The 16,775-nt window shown below is 45.4% G+C and overlaps 1 protein-coding gene across 5 annotated transcripts in view; it reads left to right on the top strand.

The window, feature by feature from the left end:
- Positions 1–16,775, top strand: part of LOC147017777 (alpha-mannosidase 2x-like) — a 272,410-nt gene that overhangs the window by 62,692 nt on the left and 192,943 nt on the right. For all 5 annotated transcript variants that reach the window (XM_085847681.1, XM_085847685.1, XM_085847683.1 and 2 more), the window contains one exon: positions 5,777–5,963. In XM_085847681.1, the coding sequence (XP_085703807.1) occupies positions 5,777–5,963 (187 nt within the window). The remainder of the gene's footprint in view (positions 1–5,776; positions 5,964–16,775) is intronic.

Genomic DNA, 16,775 nt, shown 5'->3' on the forward strand with positions numbered 1-16,775 from the left:
GCCACTGTCCAACTGACACTCAGTCAGCAGATCAGGTGAGTTAAGCTGAACAAAAGATTGTACAGAATAAAAGTTGGAGCGAAAGTCCCTGACATTAGAGAAACAAATATTGAAGGGATTTGAGCATCGCTGCTCACAGTCTGGTGGATTGGCACGTGCAGGTCGAGATCAGTTTGTCTTGGATTGCAGAACCATATTCTTAGTTATAAAAACACATAATCGAAGACGACATCGGTCAAAGTTACCCAAACAAATTCACAAGCCAGTCGAAGAGACTCAACAGGGTCCTAAAAACTCATGCAAGCACTTTTTTTTTTTTTTTTTTTTTTTGTATACCTTGGTCGAGGCTCGTATGAGAGCGAACACACAACTCACAGCAAGGAGGCATGAGACAAAAGGGGCGGGAGTGGAAGGGACAAAACATTGGGGAACAGACAGGTGAACTGTGGAAGGGAGAGGGATGGGGATGGGACGGGGAACATGGCGAGGAGAAGATGGGCATTACAGGGACTTTCAGGAAGGAAAGCAGGAGAATTGAAGGAAGTGGGCTTGGGTGGATTATCGGGGGTAGAAAAGATCGAGGATTTGGATGGGGGAAGATAAGAGGTGGTGGTGAACAGCTGTTTTGAAAGCCTGGAGGGAAGAATGGGAAAGAATAGAGTGAGGAAGTTTATTCCAAAGGCGGGAAAAAAGAGGAATGAAAGAGTGAAGATGAGCAGTGATTCGTGATTTTGGTAGTTTTACCAGAAGGGGGTTGTTGGCGGACCTTGAGCGCCCTGTGGAAATGTGGTGGGGACAAATCGCAGAGAGAGCAGGGGGGGCAAGGCTGGAGAGGAGTCGGTAGAAGACAGAAAGACCACCGACTAACCTGCGGTGATTGAGTGAGAGGCCCAAAGACTCAGCTTCATTGCGGGAGATACCAATGATCTTAAAAGCCCTGGTTTCGACAGCGTGAAGTCGAGAAAGGTGGGAGGCAGGAGCACCAGCCCAGAGGGGAGAGCAGTACTCCATCAAGCTACGGACAAAAGCTTTGTAAGTGGTCAGGAGCTCATGAGGGCCGAGGAAGGACTTTGCACGACGGAGGATTCCCAGTCGGCGACTGGCTTTTGAGGCAAGGTTGGAAATGTGACTTTCCCAGGAAAGGTCATGGCAGATAGTGAGACCCAGAAGCTTGAAAGAAAAGACTTCTTCCAGAGGATTGTTGAGAAAGTGGATGGGGGGGTTTTGTAAACGGTCCTTTCGAAGAGACATAGTGAGAGTGTGAGATTTGTCTGGATTGAAAGACATGTTCCACGTGTTGGACCAGTTTGTGATTTTGTCCAGATCTGCAGTGAGCGAAGAAGCTGCTGCTTGCCGGTCTGAGGGATGACAGATGGTACGGCAGAGGGTGGAGTCATCGGCAAAGAGAAATAGAGGATTTTCCAGAGAGTCCGAGAGATCATTGATGAAAACCAGAAAAAGAACAGGGCCCAGAACGCTACCTTGAGGAACTCCAGCCTGCACAGGAAGAGGGGATGAAAGAACTCCATTTAGGGCCACACGTTGACTGCGACAGGAGAGGAAGTCTGCGAGCCATGAGTGGAGATGGCCTTGAATACCATGGGAAGAGAGTTTGGTGAGTAGGGCAGGGTGCCAGACTGTGTCAAAAGCACGTGATATGTCCAGGGATACGGCTCGGATTTCCTGTCTGTCATTGAGGACCTCCATCCATTGATGGGAGAGCAGTAGCAGCATATCCAGGGTAGAGTGACCTGGTCTGAAACGAAATTGATGTTTGGAAATCAAGCCATTGGAGAAGAGGAAGGATTTCATGTCTGAAGCGATGATGGATTCCATTACCTTGCTGATGATTGGGAGAAGGCTGATTGGTCTGTAGTTACAGGGATCTGTTTTTGCACCTTTTTTATGCAGGGCAGTGATGTTTGCAGATTTCCAAGCAGATGGCAGATGACCTTGGGAAAATGAGAGGGTGAATAGAACAGAGAGAGGGTGAGCAAGAGCAGAAGAGCAGGCTTTGAGGACACGTGGGCTGATGCCGTCTGGACCGGTTGCAGAATCTGACTCGAGGTCTGAAAGCAAGCTCTCCACCTTGTCAGGAGAAAAGGATACAGAGTCCAGGGACAGTTTGGTGCGACTGGGTAAAGTGGGTAGAGATAGTGATGGGTTTGGGACACAAGATTTAGCTGCAAACACCGAGTTTAGACATTCAGCTTTATCACGTGTGGAATCAGCAGTGCTGCCATTTGAGGTAAGGGAGGGGATGGAGGGGGAACATACACCAGAAACAGATTTGATTAAACGCCACCAGGATTTTGAGGAGGGAGAGAGGTTTGAGAGTTCAGACTTGAGATGAGAAAGATGTTGTTTTCTGGCTCTCCTGAGGGTAGATACACACTTGTTCCGAGCTTTGTGGAAAGAACTGAGATTGCCCTCAGTGGGGTTTGCTTTCCATGAGGCAAAGGCAAGTTGTTTCAGGACAACTGCCTCACCACAAGCTTCAGTAAACCAAGGGCGGGAGGAAGGGTAAGACAACTGAACACGAGAGGGGATAAATCTGTGCATGAGGGAGAGCAAGTTTCGTAACAATGGCACTCTGACGGCCTCAGGAATGGCTGCACGGACCACCCCCATGCACGTATTTCCATGGAAATGCTCCCACTTCAACATTTTACACCTGTTGGTCGATCAGCCTCTCAAAGCATTACCAAAGGATTCAGGATCCTGCACTGCCAGTCGGCCATGATGTGCGACGTGTTGGAGACGTGTGACGTGACGTGCGATTTCCGGTACCCTTCAGAGACGGAACTAATGAGATCCCACAAGGAGTTGTGGACAAAAAAGATGCAGAATAACTGAGACTAGAAATGGCAGAATAGAAAGAGGAAGAAGAAGAAGGGGAAGAAGAAGAAGGGGAAGAAGAAGAATGGCTGGTGCCATTCACCTTGTCCTGAAACGAGGAAAACCCTCTTCACAGGACCCCTGTGGACATGGGTTTGACAAGGCCAGGTGGAAAAATTAATTTTCCTACCCTCAAAGATGTGACAACTCTTCGTTTGGCTCATACCCATTGACCACCCTGACGAGGTAAGACCTACCAGGAGCAATGCTCCCGTCAGTATAGTTCTCTGGGTCACAGGAGCACACAAGTTTCCCTATTATGATCAAAGTGGTAGTCACAATCAGGGAAGAGTCCCATTGATGAATGAATGAGTTCCCACCTACTGCTCCTTCATGTGCCATTACATTGCAGCATCTGTAATGAGCTGGGGTTTTGGAAACAACTCTCCCCTAAAAACCTCTTAAGTACTCCACCAGGAGGTGCATCTCTGGGCGTTGTTCAGCTTGACCGCTTCAAGGTGAAGGTTCCATTATATAAAAGTTTTGTCAGATTTAACGAAGACAATGGATCACACGTTTATATATGCACTTCATTTACATTGTCACCTAACATTGTCTTAAATGTCAATTTGTCATTTTATTTTCAAAAATGACAACGGCTGTGATAAAAAAAAAAAAACACACACAAGCTCATTTACACCACTGTCTACTTTCTCATCATGGCGTATAAACATCGGTTGATAAGGAACCGCATGCTTGGCACCACACAACACTGTAGGGCCCAACACAGGTGGTTGGGGCCTGAACTTTGAACATCGATCGATGTGTTTTTCATTGTGTTTAGCAGTGAGAGTGCAGGTACTTTTGCCGTGTATTGCCATGGCTTGCAAACAAACATCCAAGCAGCTTGTAGACTGCCTGCCAAGTGGCTTAAGCACTCACGTAAGCACTCCAATGAAATGGTTAAGGAACGGCTCTCCAGCAAGCGATAGCAAGCTGCTTGGTAATTGAACACACCTACAAAAACCAAAACATTGCTGGTTTCTTTAAATTTTCAGATTTCACTCCATATTTTGACAGTTGTTTAGTCCACATGATCCGATCCTCAAAACCGAAATCACATTATGATTATATACTTCAACTAGAGGGGGAGCACTCGGTAGAGTGCAAAACCTCTGCCACCAATACTGCTAGGTCACTCAAGTGAACCTGATATCCTATTCATTCAATTTGATGTCAACAGTGCTCAGAGTTATAGTTTGCAACTTTCCCTTTTACTTTTAACTTTTACATACTCAACTCATTCGTCATAACTAGATTCCTTGAGACAGAAATTGATTTAACGTGGGTATATCCACCTGAAGTTCCAAAATCAGCCGCAATTATAATTTTGGCATGCTTTTTTGTTGGAAATCACTTAAAACATGTAGAAATGCAAAACAAAAAAAATCCAAATTTTGTTGAAAAAAAAGTTGCAAAATTTTATTTTCTCTAACAATTTTTTTTGGGGGGAGGGGCGGGGGTTGGAAATCACTTAAAACATGTAGAAATGCAAAAAACAAAAAAAATTCAAATATTTTTTCAAATTGGCCGCCATAGCGGCCATATTGGATTTTGGACCAAGTCCAAAATCTAATGGCATGATCCTTGGACCAGACCTAACCCCCCCACCAAGTTTTGTCGAAATCCGTCGAGGAGTTTTTCCGTAATACTGTTCACAAACAAGCAAACAAACAAACACACAGAAAGGGGTGAAAACAGTAACCTCCATCCATCTTCGATGGCGGAGGTTAACTGGAGGGGAAGCACTCGGTAGAGTGCAAAACCTCCGCCGCCAATACTGCTGGGTCACTCAAGTGAACCTTATATCTTATTCATTAAATATGACGTCAACAGTGCTGACAGAGTTATAGTTCTTTTCTCCAACATTTTTTTTGGGGGGGGGGGGGGGTGGAAATCACTTAAAACATGTAGAAATTAAAAAAAATAAAATTCAAATATTTTTTTCAAAATGGCCGCCATAGCGGCCATATTGGATTTTGGACCGAGTCCAAAATTTAATGGCATGGTCCTTGGACCATACCTCATCCCCCCACCAAGTTTCGTCGAAATCCGTCGAGGAGTTTTTCCGCAATACTGTTCACAAACAAACAAACAAACCAACAGAAAGGGGTGAAAACGGTAACCTCCGATCTTCGATGGCAGAGGTTAATTAGTCTGTGACAGGTCATCATTGAAAATCATCAAGGCTTTTTCAGTTGACCAAAAAAAAAAATGGGGAATTAAGACCCTTGCGAGGGAGAGCAGGCTAAATAAGGGTCTCACCAAGGATGAAGCCTTAATTAAGTACGCTATTCAATAAGGCCGTTAATTATCTTCAAAAGGGGTCTTTTAATTAACCCAAACACCCAATTTTCACTCTTGCACTTCCTTGGAGTTTTCTTTGTATACACGCAAAGTTTCAGGCTGTTAGGTTTCATGGTTTTGAAGTTATGGAGGAGACACACTGACACACACACACACACACACACACACACACACACACACACACACACACACACACACACACACACACACACACACACACACACACTTATTATTATGATTTTTTTTTATTATTATTATGATTGGAGATGAAGATTCAGTTTGGAGATTTGAGAAAATGGGGGGGGGGGGGAGAAAATGAGAACAGGAGGTTCAGGCAGAAGGAAATTCAAGTAGAATGAGATTGTTCATTGTGGAGTGAAATTTATTATTTTTTTTTTTTTTGAAGCAAGGTAAATGAATCATTTGAAAATGAATGAATGGCTCTCAAATTATGTTTTAATAATTTTTATGCTATTCATCCAATTTTATTTATTATTATTTTTTGCAAAGAATTTTGTTATGATTGTTATTTTGAGGCTTTGTTTTATTAAAACTTGTTTTGATTTTGCAGATGATGAAGGAAAGACAGATATCCTCTGTCACATGATGCCTTTTTATAGCTATGACATTCCACATACATGTGGACCAGACCCCAAGATTTGCTGTCAGTTTGACTTCAAACGTCTTCCCGGAGGCCGTGTGAGCTGCCCGTGGCGTGTGCCGCCCCAGCCTATCACCGTGGACAATGTGCAGAGCAGGTAAATACCAAATGAAGAGACCTGACATTGAGCAGAAATTTATTTTGCATAACTGATATCTGCATGTGCAGACATCAGTTATGATGTCATCTGGATCGTTTGCAGAATCTGAGTCGAGGTTTGTCAGCAAGCTCTCCACCTTGTCAAGAGAAAAGTACACAGAGTCCAAGAACAGCTGGGTGTGACTGGGTAAGGTGGGTACAGAAAGCGATAGGTTTGGGACACAAGATTTAGAAGCAAACACAGAGTTTAGGCATTCATCCTTTTCACGTGTAGTGTCAGCTGTGTGGCCATTTCAAGTGAGGGAGGGGATGGAGGGGTTGACCAGATACCACCAGGATTTGATTTGGAGGAGGGAGACAGGTTTGAGAGTTCAGATTGAGATTATAAAGATGTTGTTTCCTGGCTCTCCTGAGGGTAGACACACACTTGTTCTGACCTTTGTGGAAGGCACTGAGATTGCCTTCAGTTGGATTGGCCTTCCATGAGGCGAAGGCAAGTTGTTTCAGGACAACGACCTCACCACAAGCTTCAGTGGACCAAGGGCGGGAAGCAGGGTCGGAAAACTGAAGACGAGGAGATGGGATGAATCTGTACATGAGAGAGAGCAAGTTTCTTTGAAAGAATTCCCAGGACGAGGTGATGTTGGAGAAAGTAGAGATGGGAGACCGGTCGAGAAGTTTGACGGCTGCCTGGCGTCTCTACCCAATCGGCTTGAATGAAATGCCAGACCTGATGGCATTGAGGGATCGTCTCTAATAACAGCCAGAGAGATGTTTACTTTGACAAGCATGTGGTCAGATGATTAAATTTTGGGCAGAAGAAGAACAGCAGGTATTTTCAGGGAAATTTGTCAAATCAGATCCAGAAGAGATGGAGTACCATTGGTTGAGATCCGGGTTGTGAAGTTGATCGATTGAGTCAGTCCCAATGAGTCGCAAAAGTCTTTTGCTGAAGTGCCATGGCAGGTGAGAGAGGTACCCACCCACACCCAACCAACTAGCATGATGACAATTCAAATCACCACATATGAGGAAGAGAGAGTTAGGATGAGAGGAAAGATGTTGGTCCATGTTCACACAGAGAGACCCAAAGACTCAGCCTCATCATGGGAGATACCAATGATCCTAAATGCTGTGGTTTCCACAGTGTGGAGCTGAGAAAGGTGACATAAATACATATATACACAGTAGACTACTCGTAAGTCGTCACTATTGGGACCGAGAAAAAAGTGACAACTTAGACGTGTGACGACTTGCACGTATGTGAACATTCATGATGACTGTGGGGTGAAGGATGAAGTCGCGCGTGGCCTGGACACGTACGTGTGAGAGGGTGCAACAATCTCTAAGCCGGCTATTGTACCAAAAGGGAAACACAATCCTCGGGGCATTGGTGAGGCTTGGTGAGTTGGAAAGTAATCAAGCAAAGATGGAATTCATGAATCAGTTTATCAAAAGTGAACTTTTCTGGCAGCATCTGCCAGAAAAGTCCAGTCTCATCGGCATTGTACACGTCCCGAGGCTGATACCTTTCCAAGATGTCTTTCAATTTGCCATCGTTCCAGTCGTGCACCACTGCCGAATCCACGCCGCCTGATTCGCCGCACTTCTTGACCTTGCCAATTCCCGACCTCACTTTGAATCTGTCTATCCAGTTCATCGGCAAGGTCTCGGCATAATCATGCCTGAGGTCTGCAGCAAATTTACGTGCCTTCAGCAGCAACATTTCAGTGTTCAACCGAATATTTGGCTGAGCCGACATTTGCCGAAACCAGATGATGAGCGCGTCATCGACATCTTCAAAGGACACACATTTCACGCGTTTCACACTTACCACCGGCCACGCGATCTTCTCCACTTGTCCAAATATCTTGCCCTTATTCTTCAAAATATTGTTCAATGTCGAACTTCTCAGCTATGGTTGTTTTCTTCATCAGTGGGTTTGCCTTGCAAAACTTGATAATGTCATATTTTTCTTGGTAGGTTTTAGTTGTAAGCTTACGCTTAGTTGCCGTCATCGTGTGTACATATCCAAAGTAGAATGACAACTGTCGTCACGACAACCACGGCTTGTGACCCCGTCTTGCTTAATACCCAATACAGTACTCAATGCCCAGCTTCACGGCCTAGCCTGGCCACACACTGAGCCAGCAACCACCGTGGTCGCTGACTGAGCTGAACGCAGCGCAGTTATAAATAGCCTATCACTGGCGGTGTCCACCAATGAGCGCGCATCACGATTCCATGAAATCGGGCTTCTCACGAGGCAGCAGTTCCATGTAATGAGTTAGGCGTGGTAATTTACTTGAGTTTCCATTACGCGGGAACGGACAACATCTGACGACTTAGACGAAGTGACGACTTAGAGATGACGACTTACAGTCTTTATTCAAAGGGATTTAACATTAGATAAATTCGGGACTTTTTGATGCTGCCGACTTAGGTGAAGTGACGAGTTACATGCTGCCGACTTGCGCGGTTGACTACATATATATATATATATATATATATATATATATATATATATATATATATATATATATATATATATATATATATATATATATATATATATATATATATATATATATATATATATATATATATAATCTCCCCCCGTACTTTAATATCCCCGTCAGCGAAGCGACGGGTTGTATTTGGTAGGATAAAGTAAATGCCAGTGTGTCTCCTCCACAACTCCAAAACCATGAATCCTCGTAGCCTGAAAATTTGCATGCATACCAAGGTAACTCCAAAACCATGAATCCTCGTAGCCTGAAAATTTGCATGCATACCAAGGTAACTCCAAAGGTTTTTTTGTAGACCTTGTCGAGGCTCTTGTGAGAGCTAACACACAACGCACAGCAAGGGGGGCATGAGACAAGAGGGGAGGGAGTGGGAAGGACAAAACAGTGGAGAACAGAGACATTAGGAGATCTGTGGAAGGGAGAGGGATGGGGCGGAGAACACGGGAATACAAGATGGACATTACATGGACTTTCAGGAAAGAAAGCAGGGAATTCAAGGAGGTGGGCTTGGGTGGATTATTGGGGGTAGAAAAGATTGAGGATTTGGATGGGGGATGATAAGAGGTGGTGGTGAACAGCTCTTTTGAAGGCCTGGAGGGAAGAATGGAATTGAATAGAGTGAGTGAGTTTATTCCAAAGGTGGGAAAAAAAGAGGAATGAAAGAGTGAAGGTGAGCAGTGATCTGTGATTTTGGTCGTTTTACCAGAAGGGGGTTGGTGGCAGAACTTGAGCGCCCTGCGGAAATGTGGTGGGGACAAATCGCAGAGAGAGCAAAAGGGGGGCGGGGGGGGGAGGCTGGAGAGGAGACGGGAGAAGATGAAAAGACCACCGACCAGCCTGCGGTTCGAGAGTGAGAGGCCCAAAGACTCAGCCTCATTGCAGGAGATGCCAATGATCCAAAATGCCTTGGTTTCCACAACGTGAAGCTGAGAAAGGTGGGAGGCAGGAGCACCAGCGCAGAGGGGAGATCAGTACTCCATCAGGCTGCGGACGAAATCTTTTTAAGTGGTCAAGAGCTCAGGTGGGCTGAGGAAGGACTTTGCACGATGGAGGATTCCCAGTTGGCGACTGGCTTTGGAGGCGAGGATTGAAATTTGGCTGTCCCAGGAAAGGTCATGGCAGATAGTGAGATCCAGCAGCTTGAAAGAAAGGACTTTTTTTCCAGAGCATTGTTGAGAAAGTGGATGGGGGGGGGTTCCAAGCTGTCCTTTCAGAGAGACATAGTGAGAGTGTGAGATTTGTCTGGATTGAAAGACATGCTCCACGTGTTGGACCAGTTTGTGATTTTTACCCAGATCTGCAGTGAGCGAAGAAGCTGCTGCTTGCCGGTCTGAGGGATGACCGATGGTACGGCAGAGGGTGGAGTCATCAGCAAAGAGATATAGAGGATTTTCCAGAGAGTCAGAGAGATCATTGATGGAAACCACAAAAAGAACAGGGCCCAGAACGCTGCTTTGAGGGACTCCAGCCTGGACAGGAAGAGGGGATGAAAGAACTCCATTGAGGGCCACATGTTGGCTGTGACAGGAGAGGAAGTCTGCGAGCCATGAGTGGAGATGGCCTTCGATACCATAGGAAGAGAATTTGGTGAGCAGGGCAGGGTGCCAGACCGTGTCAAAAGCACGTGATATGTCCAGGGATACGGCTTGGATTTCATGTCTGGCATTGAGGACCTCCATTCATTGTTGGGAGAGCAGAAGCAGCATATCCAGGGTAGAGTGACCTGGTCTGAAACCAAATTGATGATCGGAAATCAAGCCATTGGAGAAGAGGAAGGATTTAATGTCTGAAGTGATGATGGATTCCATAACCTTGCTGATGATTGGGAGAAGGCTGATTGGTCTGCAGATGCAGGGATCTGTTTTTGCACCTTTTTATGCAGGGCAGTAATGTTTGCTGATTTCCAAGCAGATGGCAGATGACCTTGAGCAAATGAGAGGGTGAATTGAACAGAGAGAGGGTGAGTCACAGCAGAAGAGCAGGTTTTTAGGATACGTGGGCTGATGCCGTCTGGTCCGGTTGCAGAATCTGAGTTGAGGTTTGACAGCAAGCTCTCCACCTTGTCAGGAGAAAAGGACACAGAGTCCAAGGACAGTTGGGTGCGACTGGGTAAGGTGGGGAGAGAAAGCAATGGGTTTTGGACACAATATTTAGCAGCAAACACGGAGTTTAGGCATTCAGCCTTTTCACGTGCGGTATCAGCAGTGCGGCCATTTGAGGTAAGGGAGGGATGGAGGGGGAACATACACCAGAAACAGATTTGATTAGATGCCACCAGGATTTTGAGGAGGGAGACAGAGGTTTGAAAGTTCAGACTTGAGCTTAGAAAGATGTTGTTTTCTGTCTCTTCTGAGGGTAGATACATACTTGTTCCGAACTTCTGGAAGGAACTGAGATTACCCTCAGTTGGTTTTGCTTTCCATGAGGCAAAAGCAAGTTGTGGTAGGACAACTGAAGATGAGAGGGGATAAATCTGTGCATGAGGGAGAGCAAGTTTCTTTGAAAGAATCCCCAGGATGAGTTTATGTTGGAGAAAGTAGCAATAGGAGACCACTCGATAAGTTCGGTGGCTGCTTGGAGACCCTGCCATTCGGCTTGAGTGAAATGCCATACTCGATGGTGGTGAGGTGGTTCTCTGATAATAGCCAGAGAGATGTCCACTTTGACAAGGATGTGGTCAGAAGAACCGATTGGAGCGGAGGAAGAGCAGCAGATATTGTCAGGGAAATTTGTCAAAATCAGATTCAGAAGAGATGGAGTACAACAAAGAGATATAGAGCTGTCTCAACCATTGGTTGAGATCCGGGTCAGGAAGTTGGCCGATTGAGTCAGTCCCAATGAGTCGCAGAAAGCTTTTGCTGAAGTGCCATGACAGGTGAGAGAGGTATCCACACCTTGCCAACTGGCATGATGACAATTGAAGTCGCCACATATGAGAAAGATAGAGTTTGGATGAGAAGATAGCAGTTGGTCTATGTTTTCGGATAGTGAGGTGTTGATGGAGTCATCACTGTTTGGTGGACGGTGCAGTACACATATAAACATGAGGTGTGAGTGGAGGGAAGCCGTAGCCAGAGGTATTCCTGGGGGTGTGGGGGAGCGAGGGCAGTGCATGGAGAGTGAGGAATAGAGTCTTTGATGAAGAGAGCAACTCCTCCACCAGGACGAGGCTCAGGTCTGTCATACCGGAGAATGGAGTAACCAGGGAGAGATACTTGGGAATCAGGCACGTCTTGGGGGAGGAAAGTTTCTGTAAGGCAGATTATGTCTGGTTTGTCAGTGGCAACCTGGATGGAAAGATCTGAAAGGTTTGAGCGAAGGCCCGGATATTTGAGGTCCACACTGTTGATGAAGAGGGAGTGGAGGAGGCTTTGGGTGCAGGGGGTGGGAGGGGAGAGGGAGGGTAGGACAAGGGATGAGGGGGGGAGGTAAGGATGGTTGTTGAAAGAGTGTGGGGGATTGCAGAATAGCTTGGGGAGGGGGCCGGATGATGAGGAGAAAAGGCTCTGTGGTGCTGGCGGAGAGAGGGGGAAGAAGGCAGTTGACCTTAGGGGTTAGAAGGGGTTACCTTCGTGTGTAATAACTTGGAGTTACTCAGGTAACTTGGAGTTACTAAGGTAACTCCAAGTGCATGAATGAAAACTGGGTGTTTGGATAAATGTAAACACCCTTTTTGAAGATATTTTAGGGGGTGCTCATCACAAAAAAAAAACAACCAAAAAACCTCACCAAGACGTTGGCATGCCATCTTTGTCACCCCTCTGTCACATTGCTGGATTCTTAAACTGCCATTTTGGACCACCTCATATCATCGAATTCCTGATCGTCAGTCATACCTTCAAATCACCGTATGCATCACTTTTATAAGTGCTATAGTTTTCAAATTCGGAGCTTGGAGCGATTTTATGCAATGTATGATGCAATTTTCCACGATGGACTCATGGACAAATGAAAGCATATAATTGGAAGCTGATTTCGGCTTTGAGGATTGGATCTCGTGGACTAAATACGTGTCAAAATCTTGAGTGAAATCTTAAAATGTGCAAAAATTGACTATTCTTATAACTAAATGTATATATCTATTTACTTTAAGCAAGCTAAGATATGGTCCCTATTTCTCCATATATATCCAAGAAAATGTGAAATTACCACCAAAGCATTGAACCTAACTTATTCTACTGTTTGGAGAATTATATTGTGTGAAGAAAAGATGCAGGAATGTGCTGAAATTAACCAGTTTCATCGAGTGCAACAAAAATAATAATTAACCAGTCGGATTGCCGTGAAGGCAGCTGCACCTGGGATCGCTGTTGGGAATCTCCAAAGTTCGGAAGACAAAATCAATTAAACTAAAACAACGAATGATTAACATAACCGGAGGATTAGGGTGAGTTAAGGATTAGGTCTCTCTCTGCCCCCTCCTCTCTCGTTCTCTCGCTCCCAACCCCGTCTTTGCACCACTGCCTCCCGTAGTGTATAGCGACATGTGGTGAGGCGTTTGCCTCCCCCCTTCCTCCCTCCTTCCGAGCTCCCCCTCCCTCCTCTCCCTTCTCACTCATACCCCCACCACCTCCTCGCTCCCCCACCCATTCTCTCTCTCTCTCTCTCTCTCTCTCTCTCTCTCTCTCTCTCTCTCCCTGTCTCTCTCTCTGTCTGTGTCTCTGTCTCTGTCTCTGTCTCTGTCTCTCTCTCTGTCTCTCTCTCTCTGTCTCTCTCTCTATCTCTATCTCTATCTCTATCTCTATCTCTATCTCTATCTCTATCTCTATCTCTATCTCTATCTCTATCTCTGTCTCTGTCTCTGTCTCTGTCTCTGTCTCTGTCTCTGTCTCTGTCTCTGTCTCTGTCTCTGTCTCTGTCTCTGTCTCTGTCTCTGTCTCTGTCTCTGTCTCTGTCTCTGTCTCTGTCTCTGTCTGTCTCTGTCTGTCTCTGTCTCTGTCTCTGTCTCTGTCTCTGTCTCTGTCTCTGTCTCTGTCTCTGTCTCTGTCTCTGTCTCTGTCTCTGTCTCTGTCTCTGTCTCTGTCTCTGTCTCTGTCTCTGTCTCTGTCTCTGTCTCTGTCTCTGTCTCTGTCTCTGTCTCTGTCTGTCTGTCTGTCTGTCTGTCTGTCTGTCTGTCTGTCTGTCTCTCTCCCATCCACCCCAAAATTTTTGAAGGTTGCCAAGCAATAAAATGTTTCACAGAATTAAATTGATGACATCACGGTTCATGTGGGTTGGTAGCCATATTGGATTTAGCATAAGCTTGTGGGGAAGTGGGACGGAGTGTTGCCTCAACTGTAGGTTTACGTTTACCCCCAGTCTAGCTTTACCTCCTCATACCTCATGGATTTAAATGTACCATAATCTTTACAGAGCCACAGGTCTGGTCTGGAATGGGAGCATGTGCCGGAGCAGCATGTCGCTGCATCCGCTTTCTGTTGGTACTCCAAGACCATCTCCTTGGCCCCAGGCAGAATCCTGGCCCATCCCCATCCCCATCTCCTGCACATGCCGATCATCTTGCTGCAAACATGAAGCACGTGGTTGGCCCGTTGGCTGCCTCCACTCACAAGGCTCCCTTGCTCAAAAAATTCTGGTGAGCAGGATCAGCTGACGTGCACAGATTATACAGATAACAAATCACATCTGTCTGTCTCTCAGAAAACGCTCTTTGTACACAAAGTTTGACCAGCGATAGCCAATAACTCTCGAAAGAAAATTGGTAATGAAGGATTTAGGTGTCCGTCTCAGATCCTTGGTCAGAGTCCAAGTCTCACGTCTGTAGAGCAAGAATGGAAGCACCAAGGCGACTCGTCCAGGATTGTGCCCATTAGCCAAGGAGACTGCTTAAGCAGCACAAACGCTCTGCACAGAGTTTGGTCCCAATCTCCTCCTCCTCCTCTATCTCCTTGCTGATGACTCCACTCTCTGCCGTACCATCTGTCATCCCACAAGCAGCAGTTTCTTCACTCTCTGCAGATCTGGATAAAATCACAAACTGGTCCAACACGTGGAACATGTCTTTCAATCCTGACAAATCGCACACTTTCACTCTGTCCCTCCGAAAGGAGCATCTGGAACCCATCCCTCCTTCCCCCCATCTACTTTCTCAACAATCCTCTTGAAGAAGTCCTTTCATTCAAGCTTCTGGGTCTTACTATCTGCCATGATCTTGCCTGGGAAAGCCACATTTCCAACCTGGCCTCCAAAGCCAGTCACCAACTGGGAGCCTCCATCATGCAAAGCCCTTCCTCGGCCCACCTGAGCTCCTGACCACTTACAAAGCTTTCGTCCGCAGCCTGATGGAGTACTGCTCTCCCCTCTGGGCTCTGCTCCCACCTCTCACCTTTCTCGGCTTCACGCTGTGGAAACCAAGGCATTTAGGATCATTGGTATCTCCCATGATGAGGCTGAGTCTTTGTGTGTCTTACTTTCTCACCGCAGGCAGGTTGGTGGTCTTTCTGTCTTCTTCAATCTCCTCTCCGGCCTCACCTTCCATATTTCCGCAGGATGGGTGCTCAAGGTCCGCCATCAACCCCCTTCTGGTAAAACTACCAAAATCAAGAATTGTTTCTCACCTTCACTCTTTCATTCCTCTTTTTTCCCTCCTTTGGAATAAACTCCCACACTCTCTTCAGTCCTACTCTTCCCTCCAGGTGTTCAAAACAGCTGTGCACTACTATCTCTTATCTTCCCCCATAAAAAAACAACAATCTTTTCTCTCCCCATTAATGCACCCAAAACCCACCTCCTTCAAATTCCCTGTTTTCTGTCCTGAAAGTCCCTGTTGTGTCCATCTTGTTTACCCTGTGTAACCCACCCCATCCCTCTCCCTTCCACAAATCTCTTCATGTCTCTGTTCCCCACTGTTTTTTCCTTCGCTCTCCTGCCCCTCTTGTCTCCTGCTCTCCTTGTTGTACATTCTGTGTGTTAGCTCTCATACGAGCCTCAACATTGTGTATATATATATATATATATATATATATATATATATATATATATATATATATATATATATATATATATATATATATATATATATATATATAATTTGCAGGTCACTCCGAAACCAGGCGACAGTCTGAATTCCAAGACTAACCAAATGCCTGTCCATTGGCTCAGAGAGCATCGTGCCCCACAATAAATCTTTCCCCCAGTCCGGTTCACTTTAATGTGCCATTGTAGCTGTCCCGTTACTCGAACATGATGGCACAGTGATGGATTGTCAACAGAATTTTGAGGATCGGTTTTTGCTGAGGCTAAGTGCCACTGATGTTGGTTTTTATCGCCATGTGTATCTTGTTTTGTTCAACCTTCTCACGCTGTGTAACTGCAACCTCACTTGCTTGAGTGTACAAAAAGGTTCTGATTGGGCTCCCAGTTAGAGAGATTCTGTGCAGATATTGTGTTTGCTTCTCTATCCATGCATGTCTGCGTGCATGTATAAATGATTCAACTCTGTTACATTAAAACTGGATTGGAAATTGAGTTTTCTTACAAACTTTGCATAGCTGCAATGGCTAATCTATGGGGCAAGAACAAAAAATGATTCCTGGGAGATCCTGTCCTCCATGCGGGGATAACCAGCGTCGCAAGTTGGCGTTTGCAGTTTTGCCACGTCTGCCCATGTATACCCATGCACAAACCGACCTTCGTTATTCTTTTATCATTTTTGCATCACCAACCATCCTCAGAGCTCCCTGAATCCACTGCCTGGGATTTATTGAAATCCATTAATCTGTTCTCAAGTTATAATGTGACAGCCAGACAGACACAGCTCTTTTATAATATAGATGTACTTTAATTAGTCTGTGAGAGGTCAACGTGGAAAATTACGAAGGCTGCGAACAAAACATGCATCACCTTGTTTCCTCTGCATGAGTTGTAATCAAAATGTACCTTTAAAAGTTCATAATTGAAAAAAGCTGGACTTAATTGTCTGTAAAGCCAACGTTTTGGTGAGCATGCACTCGCCTCGGTCACGGCAGATGTTAAAGTGAAGAAGCTGACATTGCAAGCTCTCTGCATCATCTGAGAACTTCTCGTCCGAATTAATTTTGAATAAATCAATGTAGGTTGTTATTATTCCATCCAGTCATATTAAACGAAGATGGTTGTGGTAAAAGTTTATCATTGAAAAAAGCTGGACTTACTATTTGGTAAAACCACTCGAGCAATGGATGTGAAACTTCATATGTATGATTAACTACCATGGGGAACATAGTACAAAAATTAAAACTTCACAGGTCACGTGGTCTGGCACCAATATCAGATAGAAAAATATACCTTATATGAGCAATGCT

Source organism: Eptatretus burgeri, chromosome 11, assembly GCF_056783735.1.
Source record: "Eptatretus burgeri isolate ZD-2024b chromosome 11, Ebu_testis_v1, whole genome shotgun sequence".
Lineage (NCBI taxonomy): Eukaryota > Metazoa > Chordata > Myxini > Myxiniformes > Myxinidae > Eptatretus > Eptatretus burgeri.